General features: G+C 57.3%; 3 protein-coding genes across 8 annotated transcripts; 2 read left to right on the forward strand and 1 right to left on the reverse strand.

The window, feature by feature from the left end:
- Positions 1 to 1823: 1823 nt before the first annotated feature.
- Positions 1824 to 10860, reverse strand: SLC52A2 (solute carrier family 52 member 2). Of its 4 annotated transcripts, none has more exons than XM_079901108.1 (5): positions 10749 to 10860; positions 9883 to 10126; positions 8902 to 9769; positions 8674 to 8797; positions 1824 to 4959 (listed from the first exon to the last, which is right to left on the reverse strand). In XM_079901108.1, exons 2-5 carry the CDS (start codon positions 10010 to 10012, stop codon positions 4903 to 4905), a joined length of 1179 nt encoding a protein of 392 aa, XP_079757234.1. In that variant the 5' UTR covers positions 10013 to 10126; positions 10749 to 10860; the 3' UTR covers positions 1824 to 4902. The 4 variants fall into 4 exon arrangements, with proteins under 4 accessions (XP_079757234.1, XP_079757233.1, XP_079757231.1 ...); XM_079901107.1 differs by lacking the exon at positions 1824 to 4959 and adding an exon at positions 8208 to 8565; XM_079901105.1 differs by lacking the exon at positions 1824 to 4959 and having other exon boundaries at positions 8208 to 8797.
- A 73-nt stretch (positions 10861 to 10933) lies between these two features.
- Positions 10934 to 14915, forward strand: FBXL6 (F-box and leucine rich repeat protein 6). Of its 3 annotated transcripts, XM_079901104.1 has the most exons (9): positions 10934 to 11370; positions 11646 to 11804; positions 11969 to 12032; positions 12329 to 12460; positions 12536 to 12643; positions 12731 to 12844; positions 12912 to 13143; positions 13232 to 13478; positions 13771 to 14892. In XM_079901104.1, the coding sequence occupies exons 1-9, from the start codon at positions 10970 to 10972 to the stop codon at positions 13919 to 13921; spliced, it is 1608 nt and encodes a 535-aa protein (XP_079757230.1). In that variant the 5' UTR covers positions 10934 to 10969; the 3' UTR covers positions 13922 to 14892. The 3 variants fall into 3 exon arrangements, 2 of the variants coding, with proteins under 2 accessions (XP_079757230.1, XP_079757229.1); XR_013824428.1 differs by having other exon boundaries at positions 12329 to 12844; positions 13771 to 14788; positions 14864 to 14915; XM_079901103.1 differs by having other exon boundaries at positions 12329 to 12844.
- TMEM249 (transmembrane protein 249) lies at positions 14479 to 16637 on the forward strand (the record flags this gene model as incomplete). The annotated part of the gene is made up of 6 exons (XM_079901788.1): positions 14479 to 14539; positions 14811 to 15014; positions 15268 to 15362; positions 15478 to 15673; positions 15894 to 15979; positions 16258 to 16637. The coding sequence occupies 6 exons, from the start codon at positions 14479 to 14481 to the stop codon at positions 16405 to 16407; spliced, it is 792 nt and encodes a 263-aa protein (XP_079757914.1). The 3' UTR covers positions 16408 to 16637.
- Positions 16638 to 19477: the final 2840 nt, after the last annotated feature.

Raw genomic sequence — 19477 nt, forward strand, 5'->3', positions numbered from 1 at the left:
ATAGGTTGTTTCCATATCTTGGCTATTGTAAATAATGCTGCAACAAACATAGGGGTGCATATATCTTTTCTATTTAGTGTTGTTTTCTTCAGACAAATACTCAGAAGTGAAATTGCTGGATCATATGGTGGCTCTGTTTTAATTTTTTGAGGAACCTCCACACTGTTTCCCATAGTGGCTGCACCAATCGACACTCCCAGCAACAGTGCACGAGGATTTGCTTTTCTCCACATCCTCGCCAACACTTGTTATTTGTTGCTTTTTGATGATGGCCATTCTGACAGGTGTGAGGTGATACCTCATTGTGGTTTTGATTTGCATTTCTCTTATAATTAATGATGTTGAGCATCTTTTCATGCACCTGCTGGCTGAATGTATGTCTTCTTTAGAAAAATGTCTATTTAGGTCTTCTACCCACTTTTTTAACTGGGTTGTTTGTTTTCCTGAGGTTGCATCATGAGTTCTCTGAATATTTTGGATATTAATCCCTTGTTGGATATAACCTTTGCACATATCTTCTTCCATTCAATAGGCTGCTTTTTCATTTTGTTGATAGTTTCTTTTACTATCAAGTAAAAGTGCAACAACTTTTTAGGTTGATGTAGTCCCATTTATTTATTTTTGCTTTTGTTTCTCTGGCCTGAGGAGACATAGCCAAAAAAAAAAAAAAAAAAGGCTAAGACTGATGACAAAGAGTGTGCAGCCAATGTCTTCTTCTAGGAGATTTATGGCTTCAGGTCTTACATGTAAGTCTTTAATCCATTTTAGTTTATTTTTGTGTGTGAGGTGTGAGGAAGTATATATCAGGTGTGAGGAAGTATATATATGGTGTGAGGAAGTAGTCCAGTTTCTTATGCATGTAGCTGTCCAGTTTTCCCAACACCATGTATTGAAGAGGTTGTCTTTTCCCCTTTGTATATTCTCACCTCTTTTGTGGTAGATTAATTGACCATAAGTGTGTGGGTTTATTTCTGGGCTCCCTATTCTGTTCCACTGATCTATGTGTCTGCCTTGATTACTGCAGCTTTGTAGCCAATTTTATTCTTTTTAAAGATTGCTTTGGGGAACTGGCGGTCCAGTGGTTAGGACTCAGCGCTTTCACTGCCCAGGGCCCGGGTTCAATCCCTCGTTGGGGAACTAAGATCCCACAAACAGTGTGATCAAAAAAACAAAGGATTGTTTTGGCTACTCTGGGTCTCCTGCATCTTGTTATGAACATTAGGATCCGTTTGTTAGGTTTTTGCAAAAGGCCAGCTGGAATTTGATAGGCATCACTTGAATCTCTGGATCAGTGTGCAGAGTTCTGCCACATAAACACCCGAAGTCTTCTGATCCATGAATATTTACTCGCATCTTTAATTTTTTTCAACGGTTTTGTAGTTTTCATGTAAAAGGCTTGCTTTTCTTTTGTTAAACTTATTTCTAAGTATTTTATTCTTTTGATGCTATTGTAAATGAAAAGTTTTTCTTAATTTCATTTTCAGATTTTTTGCTTCTAGTATATAAAGATACAACTGATTTTGGTATATCTATGCTGTAATCTGCAAAATTTGGTTGAATTTGTTTTCTTAGTCCTAATAGTTTTTTTGTGGATTCCTTATGAGTTTCTTTCTTTCCTTTTTAAAAATATTTATTTATTTATTTGGTTGTGCTGGGTCTTAGTTGAGGCAATCAGGCTCCTTAGTTGTGGCATGTGAGCTCCTTGGTTGTGGCATACAAACTCTTAGTTGTGGCGTGCATGTGGGATCTCTTTCCTTGACCAGGGATCGAACCTGGGTTCCCTGCACTGGGAGTGCAGAGTCTTAACCACTGCGCCACTGGGGAAGTCCCTCCTTATGAGTTTCTAAACATAGAATTGTGTCATCTGAGGGACTTCTGTAGGGCGCGGTCAGCTAACTGCCACGCAGCAGGAAGCTGAAGTAAGCTGAATCATCCTTCCTGTGGCCACTGCGCTTGCGCTAAGTATACTAATGAGGTTTTAAAGTAGCGACCTATCCGATGCTGGCTCACAAGTCGCACCATCGGCGAAAGCCAATCACAGAGCGACACATGTTCTTAATCCCTATATAAGCAGACTGCTATAGGATTGCGGTGTCTTCCTTCCATCTTTTCTTTAACCAAGCTGTGCTCCAATAAAGTGTGATACGAGAAGAATCTTGCGTGTGGCGACTCGTCATTCTGCTGGTCGGAGGCGGCTCGCCGCATTTGGTGCCGAAACCCGGGAACTTCGCGCCCTGCATGGAGGACCGATTCAGAACTCGACACACGGAGTGAACCGTCGGATCAAGATCCGATCTGGGTGCCATCAAGACTGACGAGAATTGTTGAAGAAAACTTCAGAGAAGATGCTGAGCTGGATGTTCCTGATGATTCTTCCCTTGCTTAGGGCAGAGAATATGACGTTCTGGGGAATTAGCCGGACCTGGCCAGTTCCCATGCCGGTTCACTCTCAGAGCAGAGTTCTTCCAATATTTTATTCCACTAGTTGTGAAATGAATACGGCCTGTACCCAGCCATTGAATTATGACTGGGCACCGTATAATGCCAGTGATTTTATTTTGAATCGAAGTCTTTGTATTAGTTGGAATTCCACAAAGGATTGTATCCTTTTGGCCAGGATAACCTTGACCACTTGGAACAATCCACTTAGAAATAATTTGGTTCCATTGAATATGTTGAATGAAGCTTTGAGCAAGATAACTCAAGGCCACACTTCAGGTTCAGGTATAGGGAATTCCAGTGAAAATGAGATGAATATTACCACTTTAGTTTTGGAACATACAGGGATAGTTCCTTTAAGAAATAATGCTTCTGATAAAACAAGTGCCAACAGGACTGTTGTCGCCCCCTATTGTGAGCCAGTCACATCAACACCCCCAGTCTTTACCCCTTGTCAGGGGGGAACTTATGCTAAGTATGAACTTAGTTCAGGCTTTCAATTTTCCCCTGATTTAAAGTCCTATATGGGAAGAAAGGAAAAAGGAAATGATACTAATGAGACAAAAGGAAATGATAGTACAAAGTGGTATTTTGAAGGATGGCCATTTTATTCTTGGTTATTAGTTAATGAGGCAGGAGTAGGCATGGATATTTCTGCTTTGGCCACTTTACAGATGCCCTGAATAGGAGTGCAGAGATTGGAGAATTCCTAAAGGGAAACTGGTCTCAAGAAGCTGAACGGATGATATTTAAGCAAAAGATTCAGATTATGCAACTGAATGCTACCAAGCTGGAACCCGTTACCTTTGGAGATTTTACCTCTTGGCTCTCTTCTGCCTTTTCCTCCTTTAAAGAGTGGGTAGGGGTGGGGATCTTTGGGCTCTGCTGTATATTTGGGATTATAATATGTCTCTGGTTGGTCTGTCGCATGCGCGTCAGGGCACATCGAGATAAGGTCCTACTCACTCAAGCACTTTTGGCTGTTAGTGAAGGTGATTCTCCCGCAGCCTGGATCTCCGTCCTAAACAATTCGAATGGATTGCCCTTGCACGGAGAGGCCCTGTTGCCATTGCACCTCTATAGGGAATCAAAACTTATTCTGAGTCAGCCTTTGCACCCTGCAGCCCTTGTTGGCATTGCACGCAGGAAGGTGTCTCAGACATGCCAACGGAAGGCTGCCCTCGAACAGTGAGCACATCATGAGGTGAACACTTGTACGGGCTACATTCTGCTTGGTGATTCTAGTAAATAAAAAAGGGGGAGATGTAGGGCGCGGTCAGCTAACTGCCACGCAGCAGGAAGCTGAAGTAAGCTGAATCATCCTTCCTGTGGCCACTGCGCTTGCGCTAAGTATACTAATGAGGTTTTAAAGTAGCGACCTATCCGATGCTGGCTCACAAGTCGCACCATCGGCAAAAGCCAATCACAGAGCGACACATGTTCTTAATCCCTATATAAGCAGACTGCTATAGGATTGCGGTGTCTTCCTTCCATCTTTTCTTTAACCAAGCTGTGCTCCAATAAAGTGTGATACGAGAAGAATCTTGCGTGTGGCGACTCGTCATTCTGCTGGTCGGAGGCGGCTCGCCGCAGACTTCCCCTGTGGTTCAGTGCCTAAGACTCTGCCCTCCCAATGCAGGGGGCCCAGGTTCGATCCCTGGTCAGGGAACTAGATACCACGTGCCGCAACTAAGAGTTCACGTGCCACAACTAAGACCCGGCGCAGCCAAATAAATAAATAAATATTAAAAAAAAAAAAAAAGAAAATCAGTTTAAAAAAATCACATCATCTGAGAATAGAGATAGTTTTACCTCTTTTCCAATCTGGATGCCTTTTCTTTCTTTTTCCTGCCTAACTACCCTTGCCAGGACCTGCAGTGCAATAGAGAGCAGACACCTTCGTTTGTGGATCTGCCTGCTTTTCCTCTCTGGATGTTCAAGCCCACGTGCTAACTGGCCCTGGAGCCCGAGCACCCTGGCCTCAGCAACTCTTCGCATCCCTCTGGCTTAAGTCAGCGTGGGGGTGGGGTAGGGGGGGCATGGGCAGCATGGACACCTGCAGCGGGGGGCGGGGCGCTGGGGAGCTGCCTTCCCCACGACTTGCCTTTAGAGGATTGGCGCCCTGGTCTCCCCGGCCACAACATGTACCCGCTCAGCACTCTCAGAGGGTGTTGTCCACAGAATGTTTTGCAAAGGGAGTATCAAGGGCTGGCTCGGGGTATCAACGAGGGATCAGGTAGGGAATCTTTTGCAATCTGCGTTCTAAAGTGCTCGGCTTTCCTGCCTCTCTTGCAAAACGAGGGGGAATTTCCAGGCTGCTTTGCCACTTGCCTTTCATTTAGCTCATACAGTTACGCAGACAGAAACCTCCTCCCGGGGGATCCTGCCGAGGAAGGTCCTGCCTTCTCCCCCACGGGCCTGGCTTGAGGTGTTCTCAGAGGGTCGGACGTCCAGGAGACTCTTCTACGCAGGTTGGAAGTGGGTCAGGGAAGCACCCTGGTCAGGAGCTGGAGTGGCGGCCTGGGAGATGGAAGGGTCATGGGGAGTACAACAGGGAGCGTCTCCAAGAGAATGACCCACTCTCCCCCAGGCAAGGAAAGATTAACCAGTGCTGTGCGTGCAAAGTCTGAACAGTCCTAAATGCTTCAGAGAGGAGACGAAAGAGGATTTCACAACTCCTGCAGCTGTGACAGACAAGAACCAACTCAACTTAAGCAAGAAATTGTGGGCCCACATAACTTGCAAGTCCAAGGGGCTTAGTTTCGGGTACAGCTGGATCCAGGAGATCCCAGAATGCTCTCGGAATTCTGCCTCTCTCCACCCTTCGCTCTGCTTGCCCTGGGACGCCTTCACTCTCTGGTGTGCACCCTGAGTAGTCTGGGTGTTTTTTATAGCTCTTGGGATGACTGACACCCCGAGGCAAATCTCTGTTAGCACCCGACTTGCTCCCCAGGCCCAGGGCTCCCAGTTCAATCACCATGGGCAGGAGGGTGGGCACCACAGCTGGATTAGCTGGGCACCCACCCAGCCAAAGGGGGGAAGGCAGGGGCCTGTGACTGACAGCCCCTGGAAGGTGCAGTGGAGAGCATGTGGCCCCACTGAGGTGGGCAGCACCCCAGGCCAGTGTGGGCCCGGTCCGAGTGGCCGACTCTGGAGTTGCTGATAACTGCACCCGCTCCCTCACCAGAGGCCCAGTCACTCCCACACTCCCATCCTCTGGCCCCATTCCCCACAGAAGCGAGGAGGTCCCTTTGAATCCATGGAGGGGAGGGAGCCCCTGAAAGGACTCACCCCTTGTCCCCGAGTCAGGCAGTGGGGCTCTGAACAGGCGCAGATGAGGGGCGTGACCATCCCCTCACCCCGGTGTTGTCACACTCATGCCCGCGTCGGAACCCACACCTGCCTAGGGACCCCGGTGGGCTGACGAAGCCGGTACTGAAGGAAGGTGAAGGCCCCCCCTCTACTTGCTCAACCAGAGCCGGGTGGGCCTCGTCCCTGCCTTGGGGGAGGGGCTGCACACCTGCGGAGGGGCTGCTGCGCGTGGCAGGGCACACCCTGGCTGGCTCTTCTCTGGTTTCGAGAGAACCTGAGCCACAGACCGCAGAGAGCCCGTGGCTCAGCTCTGTTCTCACACAGGGGACACCACCTCCCTTCTGGGGTCTCCTTCTAGTTCCTCACCGCCCCGGGCCTGAGAGACCCTTTGGGCAGGGCTGTGAGCGTGAGTGGCTGGCCACCTGCTGTCCAGCTGGAGGCGTGGGTGCCCGGATAGGGCCCTGGGGGGACGCTCAGGTCTGAGCGGCTGGTGTGGCGGGCCGCCCTGCTTCCCAGCCACTGGCCTCGTGCCCGGATGCCGTGAGCGGGAAGGGCGTGCCGCGCGGCCCTCTAGGACTTGACCCCAGGCGTCTTCCTCCCCTGGTTGTTTGGGCTCCTGCCTTGTTCCCTTCGGGTAGCTGACCGGACGCCCTGGAGACGCCAAAGGGCAGGGGCTCCTTCAAGCCACCCCTGCAGTCCTGGCCTCCGGGGCTCAAGGCCAGCTCCCCTCGGGAGACCGTGCCTTGCTTCCCGGGGCCCTCACGCCTGGCACACGTGGCGCAGACACACACGCCGGCGGGGAGGCTGCACACATGCCCAACGTGAGGGAAGGCAGGAAGGAACTGGGGGAAGGCTCCACCAGCCTCCGGCCCCAGGGTGGGCAGGGGAGGGGGGAGGGGCAGCGTCAGAGGCCAGGGGAGGGCACGCGGAGGCCCGGGGCCTCACCAACCCCGTCACACCCTCGGCCTCCTCCCTCCCACTCTCCAGAGGTGGCTTCCACAGCTCACACCCGCCTGCCGGCGGCCCCCTCCCCAGCCCTATCAGGTCAGGGGGCTGGGTGGTTAGCGCCCTGGAGGGCGGTGGCCTTCTGCCCTAAGGGCTGGGCTGTGTCTGGGCCAGCTGGGAGCCTGGTCCTACCACATGCCTGATGGGGGGGGGGGGGTCAAGGCCTGGGGATCTTTCCCTCCCGCCAGGAAGTCCCTCAGCTCAGCCGGTCCTGCCAAGGCCGGGAAGGAAGCCCCTGAGAAGCCTCCGCGCAGCCCAAGTCAAGGACAGGCGGCTTCAGCAGCTTAGAAACGGCATCCGGAGAGGGCTGGCCAGCAGGGCAGGAGCCGCTCCCCCGGAGCCCACGTCCGGCCCCTGGCAGCTGCAGGGCCCCTTGTCTGTGAGAATGGGCGCTCAGTACCACGCCAGTCACGCTGGCTCGCGGCTCAGGTGTCCTGCCCCCCGGGGAGCCTGTGTTCCCCCCCAGGCCTCTGCTCCCCACCTGCCCAGGAGGCGGCAGAAGCCCAGGCCCCGGCCCTGCGGCAGCCCCGCCTGAATCCCCTCAGATCGTCCCGGCCCTCCTGGCTCGGGGCGCACTCCAGTCCCCACCAGTCCTGTGTGTGGGAGCCCCCGGTGCAGGACAGCCTGTGTTTGGTGCTGAGCTCCCTGCAGACACCAACAAGCAAAGGCCTGGACTGCTGTCCCAGGGTGGGGACAGAGCGTGGGCTGCTCAGAGCCAGGGCCATCTGCCAGCAGCCCAGGGAGAAGGCAGCCACTGTCGCGTCTGTGTGAATAAAGGGTTTGGGGCCTTTGCAGGTTTGATCACAGGAGCTACAAACGAGGCTGGTGGTTTGGGGGAGGGGACCACGTCCTTGGGCAGAAGAATCCCAAGATCGGCTGGACCCTCACACCTTGGTCTCTTCTAAGTCCCACTCGCTGAGCCCTTTCTGTGCCAGGACCTGGCAACAAGCCCTGGGCACAAATCCCCCAGTAGGACCCTCCCATAAAGCAGCGGGTAAGTGGGCCACACCCAGGCCACAAAGGCAGCGACTACGAGGCAGCCCATGCGGCCTGACCCTCGTGCCTGGCTGGCTCGGCCCACCAGACAGCCTCTGACTGCCGTAGCCTGTGTGGGTCCTTGGCCTACACTCCAGGCCCTGGGGGCTGGCCTTCACCCTCCCTCTGGGCAGTTCTCTATGTGTATCTGTGTTTAGGAGGAGGTTCTATGACCTCCAGGACCTATGAGTGCCCCAGGGAGTGGGACAGGCCCCTGTTGAACAGGTCAGGCTACTGCTCTAGCTCAGGGGAGGTCTATCTACACAGCAAGAGTTGTTCCTAGGGTTAGCTCCAACTCATGAAATGAACACACTTTATTGTACAAATCCCACACACGTCCTGGGCCTGGGCCAAATCCACATCCCCAGCTGGGCCCTGGCTCCGAGCCTGCTCTGTGGTCCCAACCCTGGCCTGCAGTGCCAGGTTCTCCCGTGGAGTACGCAGGCATCCGTGAGCAGGCTGCTTGTAGGGTGGGCCTCCCTGGGCTGTGGGCACGCAGGCACTGTGGCAACCCCAACCTGAAGACAAGTGGAGTGGAGCGGAGTCCCCACCTGCTCAGGCTTAGGGACCACAAGGGTCCACACAGTCCTTCCCGCTGCGGAACACATGGTAGATGCTGGTGGGAGGGAACATGGCCACGGCGCCGAGCAGAGAGCCCACCTGGATGGCCACGCCAGCTGCCAGCAACGACTGCTGGCCCCCCCCATGCAGCAGGGAGCTGGAAGCCACCTTCACGTATGAGAACACGCCGAGACACAGAACCCACGACACCACCTGGGAAGGTGGACACAGTAGCAGGCTGAGCGTGAGATGCCCCTGCTCTAGGGTGAACCCCCTCCCTACTGCCACCCTCTTTGCTTCACTGTGCCCCAACATACTTACCACAAGGACCACGCCTGCAGAGGTGCCCACCAGAGGTGGGCAGGGGCTCAGGATTGCCAGCGCCATCAGGTAGGCCCCAAAGAGCATGCCCAGCAGGGAGAGACTGCCCAGCCCTGCCAGGGACCTGCCAGGAGTGAGCAAAAACTCAGGGCTCAGGCCCAGGCTCTGAGCCAGGCCCAGGCTCTCACCCCTAAGTCCCACCCTGAGTGGCCTGGGCTGCCCGTATACCTGCATAGAATACCCATGGCCAGGAAGCAGGCGAGGGGGTTGGCGGCACTGCCCAGCACCACAGCCAAGTGGTAGGCTGGGCGCCCATAGGGCAAGCAGGAATAGCTCTGCACAGCAGGCAACACGCCATTGGTCAGAGCGTTGGTGACGGCCAGCAGGCCCAGCAGGCAGACACTACGGGTGGAGAGCAGCCGATGGGCCGCAGGTTCTGGGCTGCAGGTGGTGCCTGCCGCCTTGCTGGGAGACTCCTGCAGGGGTGAGGCCTCTTCCTCTTCCTCCACTCCAGGGGCTCCCGCCTGCAGGCCAGGCCCTGGGCCTCCTGTGGGTACAGGCGGTGGTGATGGCAACAGCACCAGGAGACCCTGAAAGGCGGCAGCTGAAACGACTAATAGGGCGGACAATACCCCAAAAAAAGTGCTGGCAGGAAAACGCTCTGGGAAGTCAATGGGGGGCCCAGGAGTGCCATTGGTGGGGGTTGGTGGGCACTCGAGGCGACCCACACCCTGCACTAGGGCCAGCACACAGGGCAGCAGGGCGCTGAGGCCCTGACCCAGGAAGAAGGACCGCAGGAAGGAAGGCGGCAAGCGGCTCAGGAAGGGCAGGAACGTGACATTCGAAGCACAACAGGCCAGCGCCAGCACGAAGGAGAGAGTCAGGAAGGCCACTGAGTACTCCTGCCCCGCCACTGCTGCCACGTGGGGCCACAGGGGGGCCAGCAGGGCCGTGCCCACCACACTCAGCGCCTGCACCACTTGGATGGGGGCCCTCTCGCCCTTGCCCGGGGCCAGCCGCCTCCACAGGGTCACCACCAGCAGACCCAGGTTCCCCAGTGCCACAAGCACAGAGAGGTAGGAGGGGAGACTCCAACCTGCAAGGAAAAAAAGGAGGAAGCCGTGTCAGGGGCAGGATGCGCAGGTCCAGAGAGCAGCTGCAACCCACCTCCCCCGCACGCAGCCTCGCCCCCTGCCCACATGAACTCACCCTCCGGGAGGTCTTTCACCACCACAGGCAGCTCCACCCAGATCCCGTTGACGGCAGCCCATGAGCCCATGCCAAAGAGGGCTACCAGCACGTGGGTCAGCACCAGACGGCCCAGCGGGGGTGCTGCCATTTAGCCCAAGGCCGGAGCCTTCAGGACAGGGCAGAGGTCACAGGCAGCTCTTCTTTCCCCACGTAGGTCCACAAAAGACCTTCGGCTCCTCCGGGAACTGAAGACTTCGTCTAGCTTGAAAAAAAGTAACATGCATGCAAAATCACAAGGGAAAGACACAGAACCGTTGTCAGGAAAGGACCAGACGGCCAAGACCAGCGAAACTGGGGGGATGCCGGGGGTGGGGGATGGGGAGGAGAAGGGACAAAGCACACCGGCAGCCTGTGTCGGGGTCACGACACAGCAAAGGCCGGCGCCAGGCAGGGAAGCAAGAAGGCGCCGAAGCCCAGGAGAGTATGATGAAAGAGGGAGATGATCTTCGGGTGTGAGCTACCGAGACCGCCAAAGCACTACCCCGCACGGATACGGGACAAGGACTCCGGGACAGGTCTACCTCTCAGGCGCCAAGCACACCTCTACGGCTTCTGCGAGACCCCGGACAGCCGGAGCCAAGTCGGGGCTGGGGATGTGGCCACGGCGGGCACCGCCCCTCGCTGCACCACGGGGGCGGCGGAGAGCCGACCGGTGCGCTGGGGTGCCTGAGCCTCCCGGTCCTGAACGAGCGCGCTCCCTGACCCGGCGACCGGCCGTCCCGCCACACTTCGAGGGCGCCGCCTCCGGCCCAGGGTCGAGGACCCAGCACAGAACGGGTGGGGCCGGAAAATGCAGCCGAGCGGGAGCGAGGACTCCAACTCACCCGCCGGGACTCGCAGAAACCACCCGCCGGCGCGTCCCAGCGCCCGATATCCCGCTCCGGAAATCGAGTGGGGAGTCCAGGGGTAGGGGCGGGTAGGGCCAGCCCGGGGCCCTGACCCCGCCCCGCGAGGCAAGCCTCGCCTCCGCCGGCCACACCCCTTCCGCCGCAGGCTCCGCCTCTTCCGCTCCCCCTGGGCGGAACTCGGAACGCAGCGAGTGGCTATGGCTCCGGGTGTGGCCCGGCGGGCCCGGCAAAGGGTCCGGATCTTGCCGCTGGCCGGGGCGCGGAGCCGCTCGGCGGAGGACTGGTGGTGGGATCGGCTGGCCCCGAGCGGCTCCGGTTACCACCTGCTGCAGTCGGACAGCATGCTGCTGGTGTTGCCAGGTCCGGGGCCCGCCCGCCGCCGCGCTCAGAGGCGCGCCGCCCGCCGTGCTCAGCTGCTGCGGCTCCACGGGGCCCGCGCCGCTGAGGCCAAGGCCAAGCCCAGGACCGCACCCGCACCCGCGCCCGCACCGCAGCAGGAGCCCGACCCGGGCTGGGGCGACCGCATTCCCTTGGAAATCCTGCTGCAGATTTTCGGGCTGCTGGTGGCGGCGGATGGGCCTATACCCTTCCTTGGCAGGTACCCCAGGACCATCGCGCACAGCGCCGGGTCTCAGGCTGACCTCTTAGGCACTCAGCGGGTGGCTGAGCGCCCACACACGCGTCTCAGAGAGCGCAGTCTCTCAGGGCGTCCAGCTGGAATCCCAGGGGCACGACCTTGAACTGAGGGGTCCGCAGCGTTGTGAGAGTTGGCGGGGGGCAGGTCCCTCCTCTTAGAAAACCCCATAGCGACAGCCATTGAGGGCGAGCATCGACCACAAAAGGCCCGGCCCCTCAGGAGAGATTTTCTCCCAGGGCTGCACGCGTGTGCCGCCGCTGGCACGAGGCCGCCTCCCAGCCAGCGCTCTGGCACACCCTCACCCTGTCACCCCCGCTGGTTGGCCGCCCCGCCAAGAGTGGGACCAAGACTGAGAAGAAGCTTCTTACATCCCTGGAGTGGCTTATGCCCAGTCGGTGAGCAGTTCCATCTTTTCCTTATCCCCTCATTCCGCTTGTGTGTTGTGTGAATGCCCCAGGCCCCCTCCTGCCTCCCTGCACGAAGGTGATGGGTGGGGAGAAGGCTGGCAGAAGGGGCAGCATGGGAACACTGTGCAGCTCTGCCTCTGCTGTCGGCCCAGGTTCTCACAGCTCCAGAGGCTGACTCTCATCCACTGGAAGTCTCAGGTACACCCTGTGTTGAAGGTGAGAGCTCGAGGCTGCCCTGCACGCCAGCCATGACACTCTGGGGTTACCCACCAGGGAGTGGGTCAGGTACCGTGGGGCCCAACGATGCCCCACGAAGATGCCTGCTTGGTTCTCCTTTCCTGGAGTGTCTTCCAGCAGGGAGGTGTGAGAGGTGGGAGCACCCAGGTAGGCCTGGCATGGCCAGAAAGGAGACCATTGCTGAGGCAGTAAAGTGCGGTTGGCGTCAGCCATTGGTCCGTTTCCCTTGTGGACCACAGACTGCCCTCCCCCAACCGGCCCTCTGTTTTCCACAGCTGGTTAGCGAGTCCTGTCCCCGGCTCACCTTCCTCAAGCTTTCCGATTGCCACGGTGTGACCCCTGACACTCTGATCATGCTAGCCAAAGCCTGCCCCCAGCTCCACAGCCTGGACATACAGCATTCCATGGTGAGCCCAGGAGTCCCCAGGGGCCCCAAGGAAGCCTGGGCTGCGTTGACCGGTACCTCTGTGCTGGGTCTCCAGGTGGAGTCCACGGCTGTGGTAAGCTTCTTGGAGGAGGCGGGGCCCCGAATGCGGAAGCTGTGGCTGACCTACAGCTCCCAGACGACAGCTATCTTGGGTGCACTGTTGGTATGTTGGTCACGGGCAGGAGCAGAGCTGGGTGCTGAGCCAGGGACTGCCAGGCCTCCGACCCTGTGTTCTCCCCCACCTCTACAGGGCAGCTGCTGCCCACAGCTCCAGCTCCTGGAGGTGAGCACAGGCCTCAACCACAACAGCACTCCCCTCCAGCTGCCTGTCGAGGCCCTGCAGAAAGGCTGCCCCCAGCTGCAGGTACCTGCCGCCCCACCCCTTCCACCTGTCGCCCCCTCCCCACCTACAGCCTGGGCCTCGCTCCCAGGTGTTGCGGCTGCTGAACCTCATGTGGCTTCCCAAGCCTTCCGGGCGAGCGACGCCTCCTGGCCCAGGCTTCCCCAGCCTTGAGGAGCTCTGCCTTGCCAGCTCCACCTGCAACTTTGTGAGCAACGAGGTCCTGGACCGCCTGCTCCACGGCTCCCCTCACCTGCGCTTGCTGGATCTCCGCGGCTGTGCTCGAATCACACCTGCTGGCCTGCATGACCTTCCATGTCAGGGTCAGCACTCCCCGGGTGGTGGCTGGGCAGGTGGGATGTGGGGATTCTTGCCCACCCCGCAGCTCATGCCCATTCCTCTCACCTCCAGGGCTGGAGCAACTTCACCTGGGCCTGTATGGCATGTCAGACCGGCTGACTCTAGCCAAGGAGGGCAGCCTTCTGTTAACTCAGAAGTGGTGTCACACTCTGCAGGAGCTGGACTTGAGTGGCCAGGGCTTCAGTGAGAGGGACCTGGAGCAGGCCTTAGCTGCCTTCTCAGGCGCCCCCGGGGGCTCGCACCTGGCACTGTGCTCCCTCAACCTCCGGGGCACCCGGGTCACAGCAAGCACAGTCAGGTCAGCATCCCCACCCCCGCCAGTTCCTTGGAGCCAGTATGGCTTGATCCCCTGTCCTGCCTGGCTCGCCAGCTCCAGGGCTCTGAAAAGGGAGCCCATCCTGGCCCAGCCCCTGCTTGGGGTTGGCCTTAGGGACACCAAGGGTACTGGGCTTGGGCCTTCGGGCTGTAGGTGGCAGAGCCAGCCGCGGTGCAAGGGTAGAGAGGGCTCCTTAGACTGGCTCAGCCATGCTGTGCCTGGGTCTTCTTGGGGCCAGTGGCTCAACCTCCCATGGCCTGCACTGCTCCCACAGCGCTGTGATCAGCAACTGCCCGGGTCTGCTGTACCTCAACCTGGAGTCCTGCCGCTGCCTTCCCCGGGGCCTGAAGCGGGCCTACCGGGGCGCAGAGGAAGTCCAGTGGTGCCTGCGGCAGCTGCTCACCAGCCTGGCCCCTCCCAGCTAGGCAGCTCCAGCCAGCCAGCCCTGCCCTGCCCCCTTTCCCAGTTTTGAATGTGTGAGCGTTTTGTTACAATAAAACATTTTTAGGAACTCATGTGTGGTCTTTGGGATCCCAGTGAGCGGCTAGGGGTTGTCCCTGAGGGAACTACTGGGGGCTACAGCTGGCCCAGAACCTGTGTGTTGCGGCGTTGGGGCAGCCCCCCAGGGCTCCTGAGTCAGCCTGTGGCCGGGCCTTGCCTGCTCAATCCTGGGCTCAAATCTTGGACTGAGTGTGAGTGAGTGTGTGTGCGTGTGTGTGTGTGTGCTTTCCACCCTCAGGGACACTAAGGTGAGCTGTCTGTGTTTGTATATGAGGCTCCTGGGCTCAAATCTTGGACTGAGTGTGTGTGTGCGTGCGTGTCTGTGCTTTCCACCCTCAGGGACACTAAGGTGAGCTGTCTGTGTTTGTATATGAGGTTCTGACCCGGGCAGAGGCGGCAGTGGGGAAGGGGAGGCCATGCTCAGCCACGGGGCTCGTGGTGGGGCCCCTGCCTACAGATTCCTCTCCAGCTCAGGCCTGGGATGTCCCACTACCCCACCCTTCAGGTGAGGACTGTGAACCAGGCTGTACAGGGGGCCTCCGGTGGGGTGGGGCCTAGCGGGGGAAGTGCACGCCCACCGCAGGGCCGGGCCGGGCGACTCCCTGGAGACGGGAAGATCAACAGGACGGCCCTAATAGAACCGCCGCCCAGAGCTTCTAGAAGCCGGCGCAGCCCAGAGCTTCTAGAAGCCGGCGTCGCCCAGCCTAGACCGCCACTCGGTGTCGCTCCCCTGCCTTCGCCTGAGAACTGCTTTTTCCTGGACCGCAACCCTGAAGGCTTTATTCTCCCAGGTATGAGTGTGGCTGTGAGCAGTGGGCAGTGGCAACAGACAAGCCGCACAGCTGACAGTCTGTACCCCGACCCAGGCCCCCAAGGGCCGGTTCAGCGGCCTGCCTACGACCGCCGGCAGCAAGCCCTTTCAGCTCTGGGCCCAAGGACTCTTCTGCACCGAGCGCAACCTGGCCAAGCGCCTCAAGAACAACAGTTTCTACCCGTTCACGCAGCAGCAGCCCAACGGTGAGGGCGACACTCAGTTGCCAGGGGACCAGAACCCGGCGGAGCGGCGACGCGGGGCGGGGACTGGAATCTGAACGGGGCGGGGCCGGGCCGGCTGCGGCCTTCGCGGGCGCTGGAACTGCAGGCTGGACCCCGACAGCGGCCCCGGGCCCTGCGGCCGGCGGGCAGTTCCGGGTCCAAGCCCTGGCACTTCCACCTCGGGCTGCGAGCAGGGTCCCGGTATCCTCACGCGCCTCTGCCGCGCCGCCCCCAGTCTTCGTGCTCGAGTACTACCTGGACACGCTGTGGAAGGGGACGCTGCTCTTCATCGTCTGCTTCTTCCTCGTCAGCTTCGGGCTTGTGAGCGAGGTCTGAGCTCCTGGGCCCGCCCCCCACGGCCTTCCTACCCTGGGGGCCGGACCCCCACTCGGTGCCCCGCCCCCGGGTCCCGCGGCGGCTCAGAAAGTCCCCGCGGCGCCCACAGGTGCAGAAGCAGAAGACTTGGGGCTTCCCTGCCTACGGCGTGGGCGTGGGCCTGTGGCTCATGATCTCGTCGCTGCCGCGGCGCCGCCTGGTGCTGAACCACGTGCGCGGCGTGTACCACTTCTCCATCCAGGGCCGCACCGTGTGTCAGGCCCCCATGCACCTGGTCTACGTGCGCATGGCGCTCAGCTCCGATGGTGACGCACGGGGCGGGCCGCGGACTGGGGGATGGCGTCCAGGGGAAGGGGAAGCCACGTGGAGTGGGGAGGAGCAGACAACTGGCCCATGCCCCCGCCCCCGGAGCCCCCGCCCCCGGAGCCCCCGCCCCCGGAGCCCCCGCCCCCGGAGCCCCCGCCCCCGGAGCCCCCGCCCCCGGCTCTACAGGGACCTGGGGCTGAGCGGCTTGCCCCTTGCCAGCCTACGGAAGGTGCTTCTTCCAGCTGGTTCTGTGCGGCCACAAGCTGGAGCCGCTGGTGCTGGTGCAGCTGTCGGAGCGCTACGAGGTGGGTCCCTCCCAGCCCGCCACGGGGTCCCAGACACGCTCCCTTCCCCTCCTTGGTTCAACATGACGCCAGCCGCTGTTTAGGGTCTTAAGATAGGGCCATTTCGCAGGTGGAGAGTGCATACAACGGGGACCTGGCCCAGGCCCTCGAGCTGGGAGCCAGCGGAGAGGGCGCCGGGGCTGACGGGCAGGGCTGGAGGTGCGGTCTGGCCAAGGGGAGGGGACGCCTCCGGCGCAGCTCTTGTTCAGGCAAGAGCTGACCGCCACCCGCTCGCACAGCAAATGGAATACCTCGGCCGTCATATTGCCCGGAAGCTCAACATTAACTACTTCGACTGCTTGGCCACGTCGTACCGGCACGTGGTCCGCCACTGGCCGCCGGGGGCCACCTTCAGCCCGGGCATCCTGCTGCACCAGAACGGTGCCTAGGACAAGCGGAACTCTCACAAGTCAGCCCAGGACTTGTGATGCTGCCAGCTGGCGCCCACCCCTCCCCCACCCCGGGACTACATTCTCCCTTCCCCTCCAGTCTCCCGCCTCCACCTGACCACTGGCCTTCTTCTCAATAAAGCGACCTCCTGCTCCAAGCCTGCTCATTTCCTCCGTGCGGTGGGGGCTGCCGCCCCAGGGCCCTCCCGTGGTGCACACCTCGCAGGGCCTCAGGGAGCCTTTCAGGGAGCAACCCCGGAGTTTGGGTTGGAAGACGGGGGTCGCAGTGGGACTGAGGGTGACAAGTAGCCAGGCCTCTAGAACACGTGTGGGACACACTGCCTCTCTCGGTCAGTAGCAGTGAACTGGTCCTTCCAGGCTTTGGAAGTGCTGACCAATGAGCAGAATCCAGGAGTCAGAATCTGATCTGTCCAGTCTGGGTCAGGTGCTGTTCTAGTCCAGTCAGCAATGGGATGGGGGCACCGCTGAAGGTCCAGCACTGTGCCTAGGGGTGGATCCTGCACTGGACACTAGTGGAGTTTCCCCTGCGGAGCTCTAGGCCAGAGCTCAAGGCCTGCTGGGGAGTAGACCCACCATATCCCTGGAGCGTGCTCCTGCCTGCCTGCTGGAACCCCAGTCCCACGTTCCCTGTCCAGCGGGTGTTCTTGCCTCCTGGGTGCTGGAAGCTGCTGTGGGAGCGGAGAAGGCACCTGGGTCTTCCTGTCAGCATTTTTTCTCAGGGCCATGCTCACGACCCAGGTCTTTGTGCATTGTATCAGCTGAGTGTCCCTGGAAGCAGAACCAGCTGCATAATTTGCAGGGCCCCAGGCAAACTGAAAATGCAGAGGTCCTTGTTAAAAAGTTATTAAGAATTTCCAGATGGCAGCACAAGAGCATTAAACCAAGTGCACCCGTTAGTGCTGGGGGCTTACCTGCCCACCAGCCAGCAGGCTGAACAGCCAGGTGTGTAGGCATCCAGCCCCACCCACCAGCAGGTTGGCACCAGACCTGGGATCCCCTGTGCCCACAGCCAGCCCCACCCACCAGTGAGCCTGCACCCTCTGCATGAGGCAAGGTCTGGCAGCCAACTGGTCCAGGGGCCAGCCCCATCTACCAGTGTGCCCACAGTAGCAGGCCTTGCCACAACAGAAGGGCCCTTGCAGCCCACACAGAGGGCAGCCCTAGAGCATACAGCTCTGGTGACCAGAGGGGAGTGTGCTGCTGGGTGGGTCGCATAGGACATCTCCAACATAAGCCACTTTTCCAAGATCAGGAAACATAACTGACCTACCTAATACACAGAAATAAAAACAGAGAGTTAGGCAAATGAGGCTACAGAGGAATATGTTCCAAATGAAGGAACAAAGGCACTACAAAAAAAGGAAATTACAGGCCAATATCCCTGATGAACATAGATTAAAAAAAATCCTCGATAATATATTAGCAAACCAAATCCAACAATATATTAAAAGGATCATACACAATGATCAAGTGGGATTTATCCCAGGTATGCAAGGATGGTTTAATATCCACAAATTAATCAATGTGATACACCACATCAACAAATTGAAGAATAAAAATCATATGATCATCTCCACAGATGTGGAAAAATCTTTTGACAAAAATTCAACATCCTTTTTTTAAAAAATGTATTTATTTTTAATTTATTTATTATTTTTGGCTGCGTTGGGTCTTCATTGCTGCACGTGGGCTTTCTCTAGTTGCAGCCAGCGGGTGCTACTCTTTGTTGCAGTGCATGGGCTTCTCATTGCAGTGGCTTCTCTTGTTGTGGAGCACGGTCTCTAGGCACACGGGCTTCAGTAGTTGTGGTTCGTGGGCTTCAGTAGTTGTGGCTTGCGGGCTCTAGAGCGCAGGCTCAGCAGTTGTGGCGCACGGGCTTAGTTGCTCCACGGCATGTGGGATCTTCCTGGACCAGGGCTTGAACCCGTGTCCCCTGCATTGGCAGGCAGAGTCTTAACCACTGTGCCACGAGGGAAGTCCTCAACATCCATTTTTGATAAAAACTCTCAACAAAGTGGGTATAGAGGCAACCTGCTTCAACATTATAAAGGCCATATATGATAAGCCCACAGCTAACATTATACTCAACGGTGAAAAACTGAGCGTTTCCTCTAAGATCAGGAACAAGACAAGGATGCCCACTCTCACCAATTCTATTTAACATAGTATTGGAAGTCCTAGCCAGAGCAATCAGAGAAGAAAAATATTTAAAAGTAATCCAAATTGGAAAGGAAGAAATAAAACTGTCGCTGTTTACAGATGACATGATGCTATACATAAAAAATTATTAAGACACCACCAAAAAACTATTAGAACTAATAAATGCATTCAGTACAGTTGCAACATCAAAATTAATATACAGAAATCTGTTGCATTTCCATACGCTAACAAAGAACTGTCAGAAAGAGAAAGTCAGAAAACAATCCCATTTACAATTGCATTAAAAAGAATAAAATATCTGGGAATAACCCTAATTAAGAAGGTAAAATACCTATGCTCAGAAAACTATAAGACACTGATGAAAAAAATTGAAGATGAGGGACTTCCCTGGTGGTGCAGTGGTTAAGACTCCGGGCTCCCAATGCAGGGGGCCTGGGTTCAATCCCTGGTCAGGGAACTAGATCCCACATGCATGCCACAACTAAGAGTTCATATGCCACAACTAAGGATCCCACATGCCACAACTAAGGAGCCTGCCTGTTGCAACTAAGAAGCTGGTGAGCCGCAACTAAGGAGCCAGCGAGCTGCAACTAAGGAGCCCGCCTGCTGCAGCTAAGACCCAGAACAACCACATAAATAAATAAATATTAAAAAAAAAAAAGAAATTGAAGACAATACAAACAAGTAGAAAGATATACTGTGTTCATGGATTGGAAGGATTAATATTGTTAAAATGTCCACACCACCCAAATCAGTTTACAGATTCAATGCAATCCCTATCAAAATACCAATGGCATTCTCCACATACCCATTCACAAAGTATGTCTAAAATGTGTATGGAAACACAAAAGACCCCAAATAGTCAAAACAATCTTAAAAAAGAGAACAA

Source organism: Stenella coeruleoalba, assembly GCF_951394435.1.
Source record: "Stenella coeruleoalba genome assembly, chromosome: 17".
Lineage (NCBI taxonomy): Eukaryota > Metazoa > Chordata > Mammalia > Artiodactyla > Delphinidae > Stenella > Stenella coeruleoalba.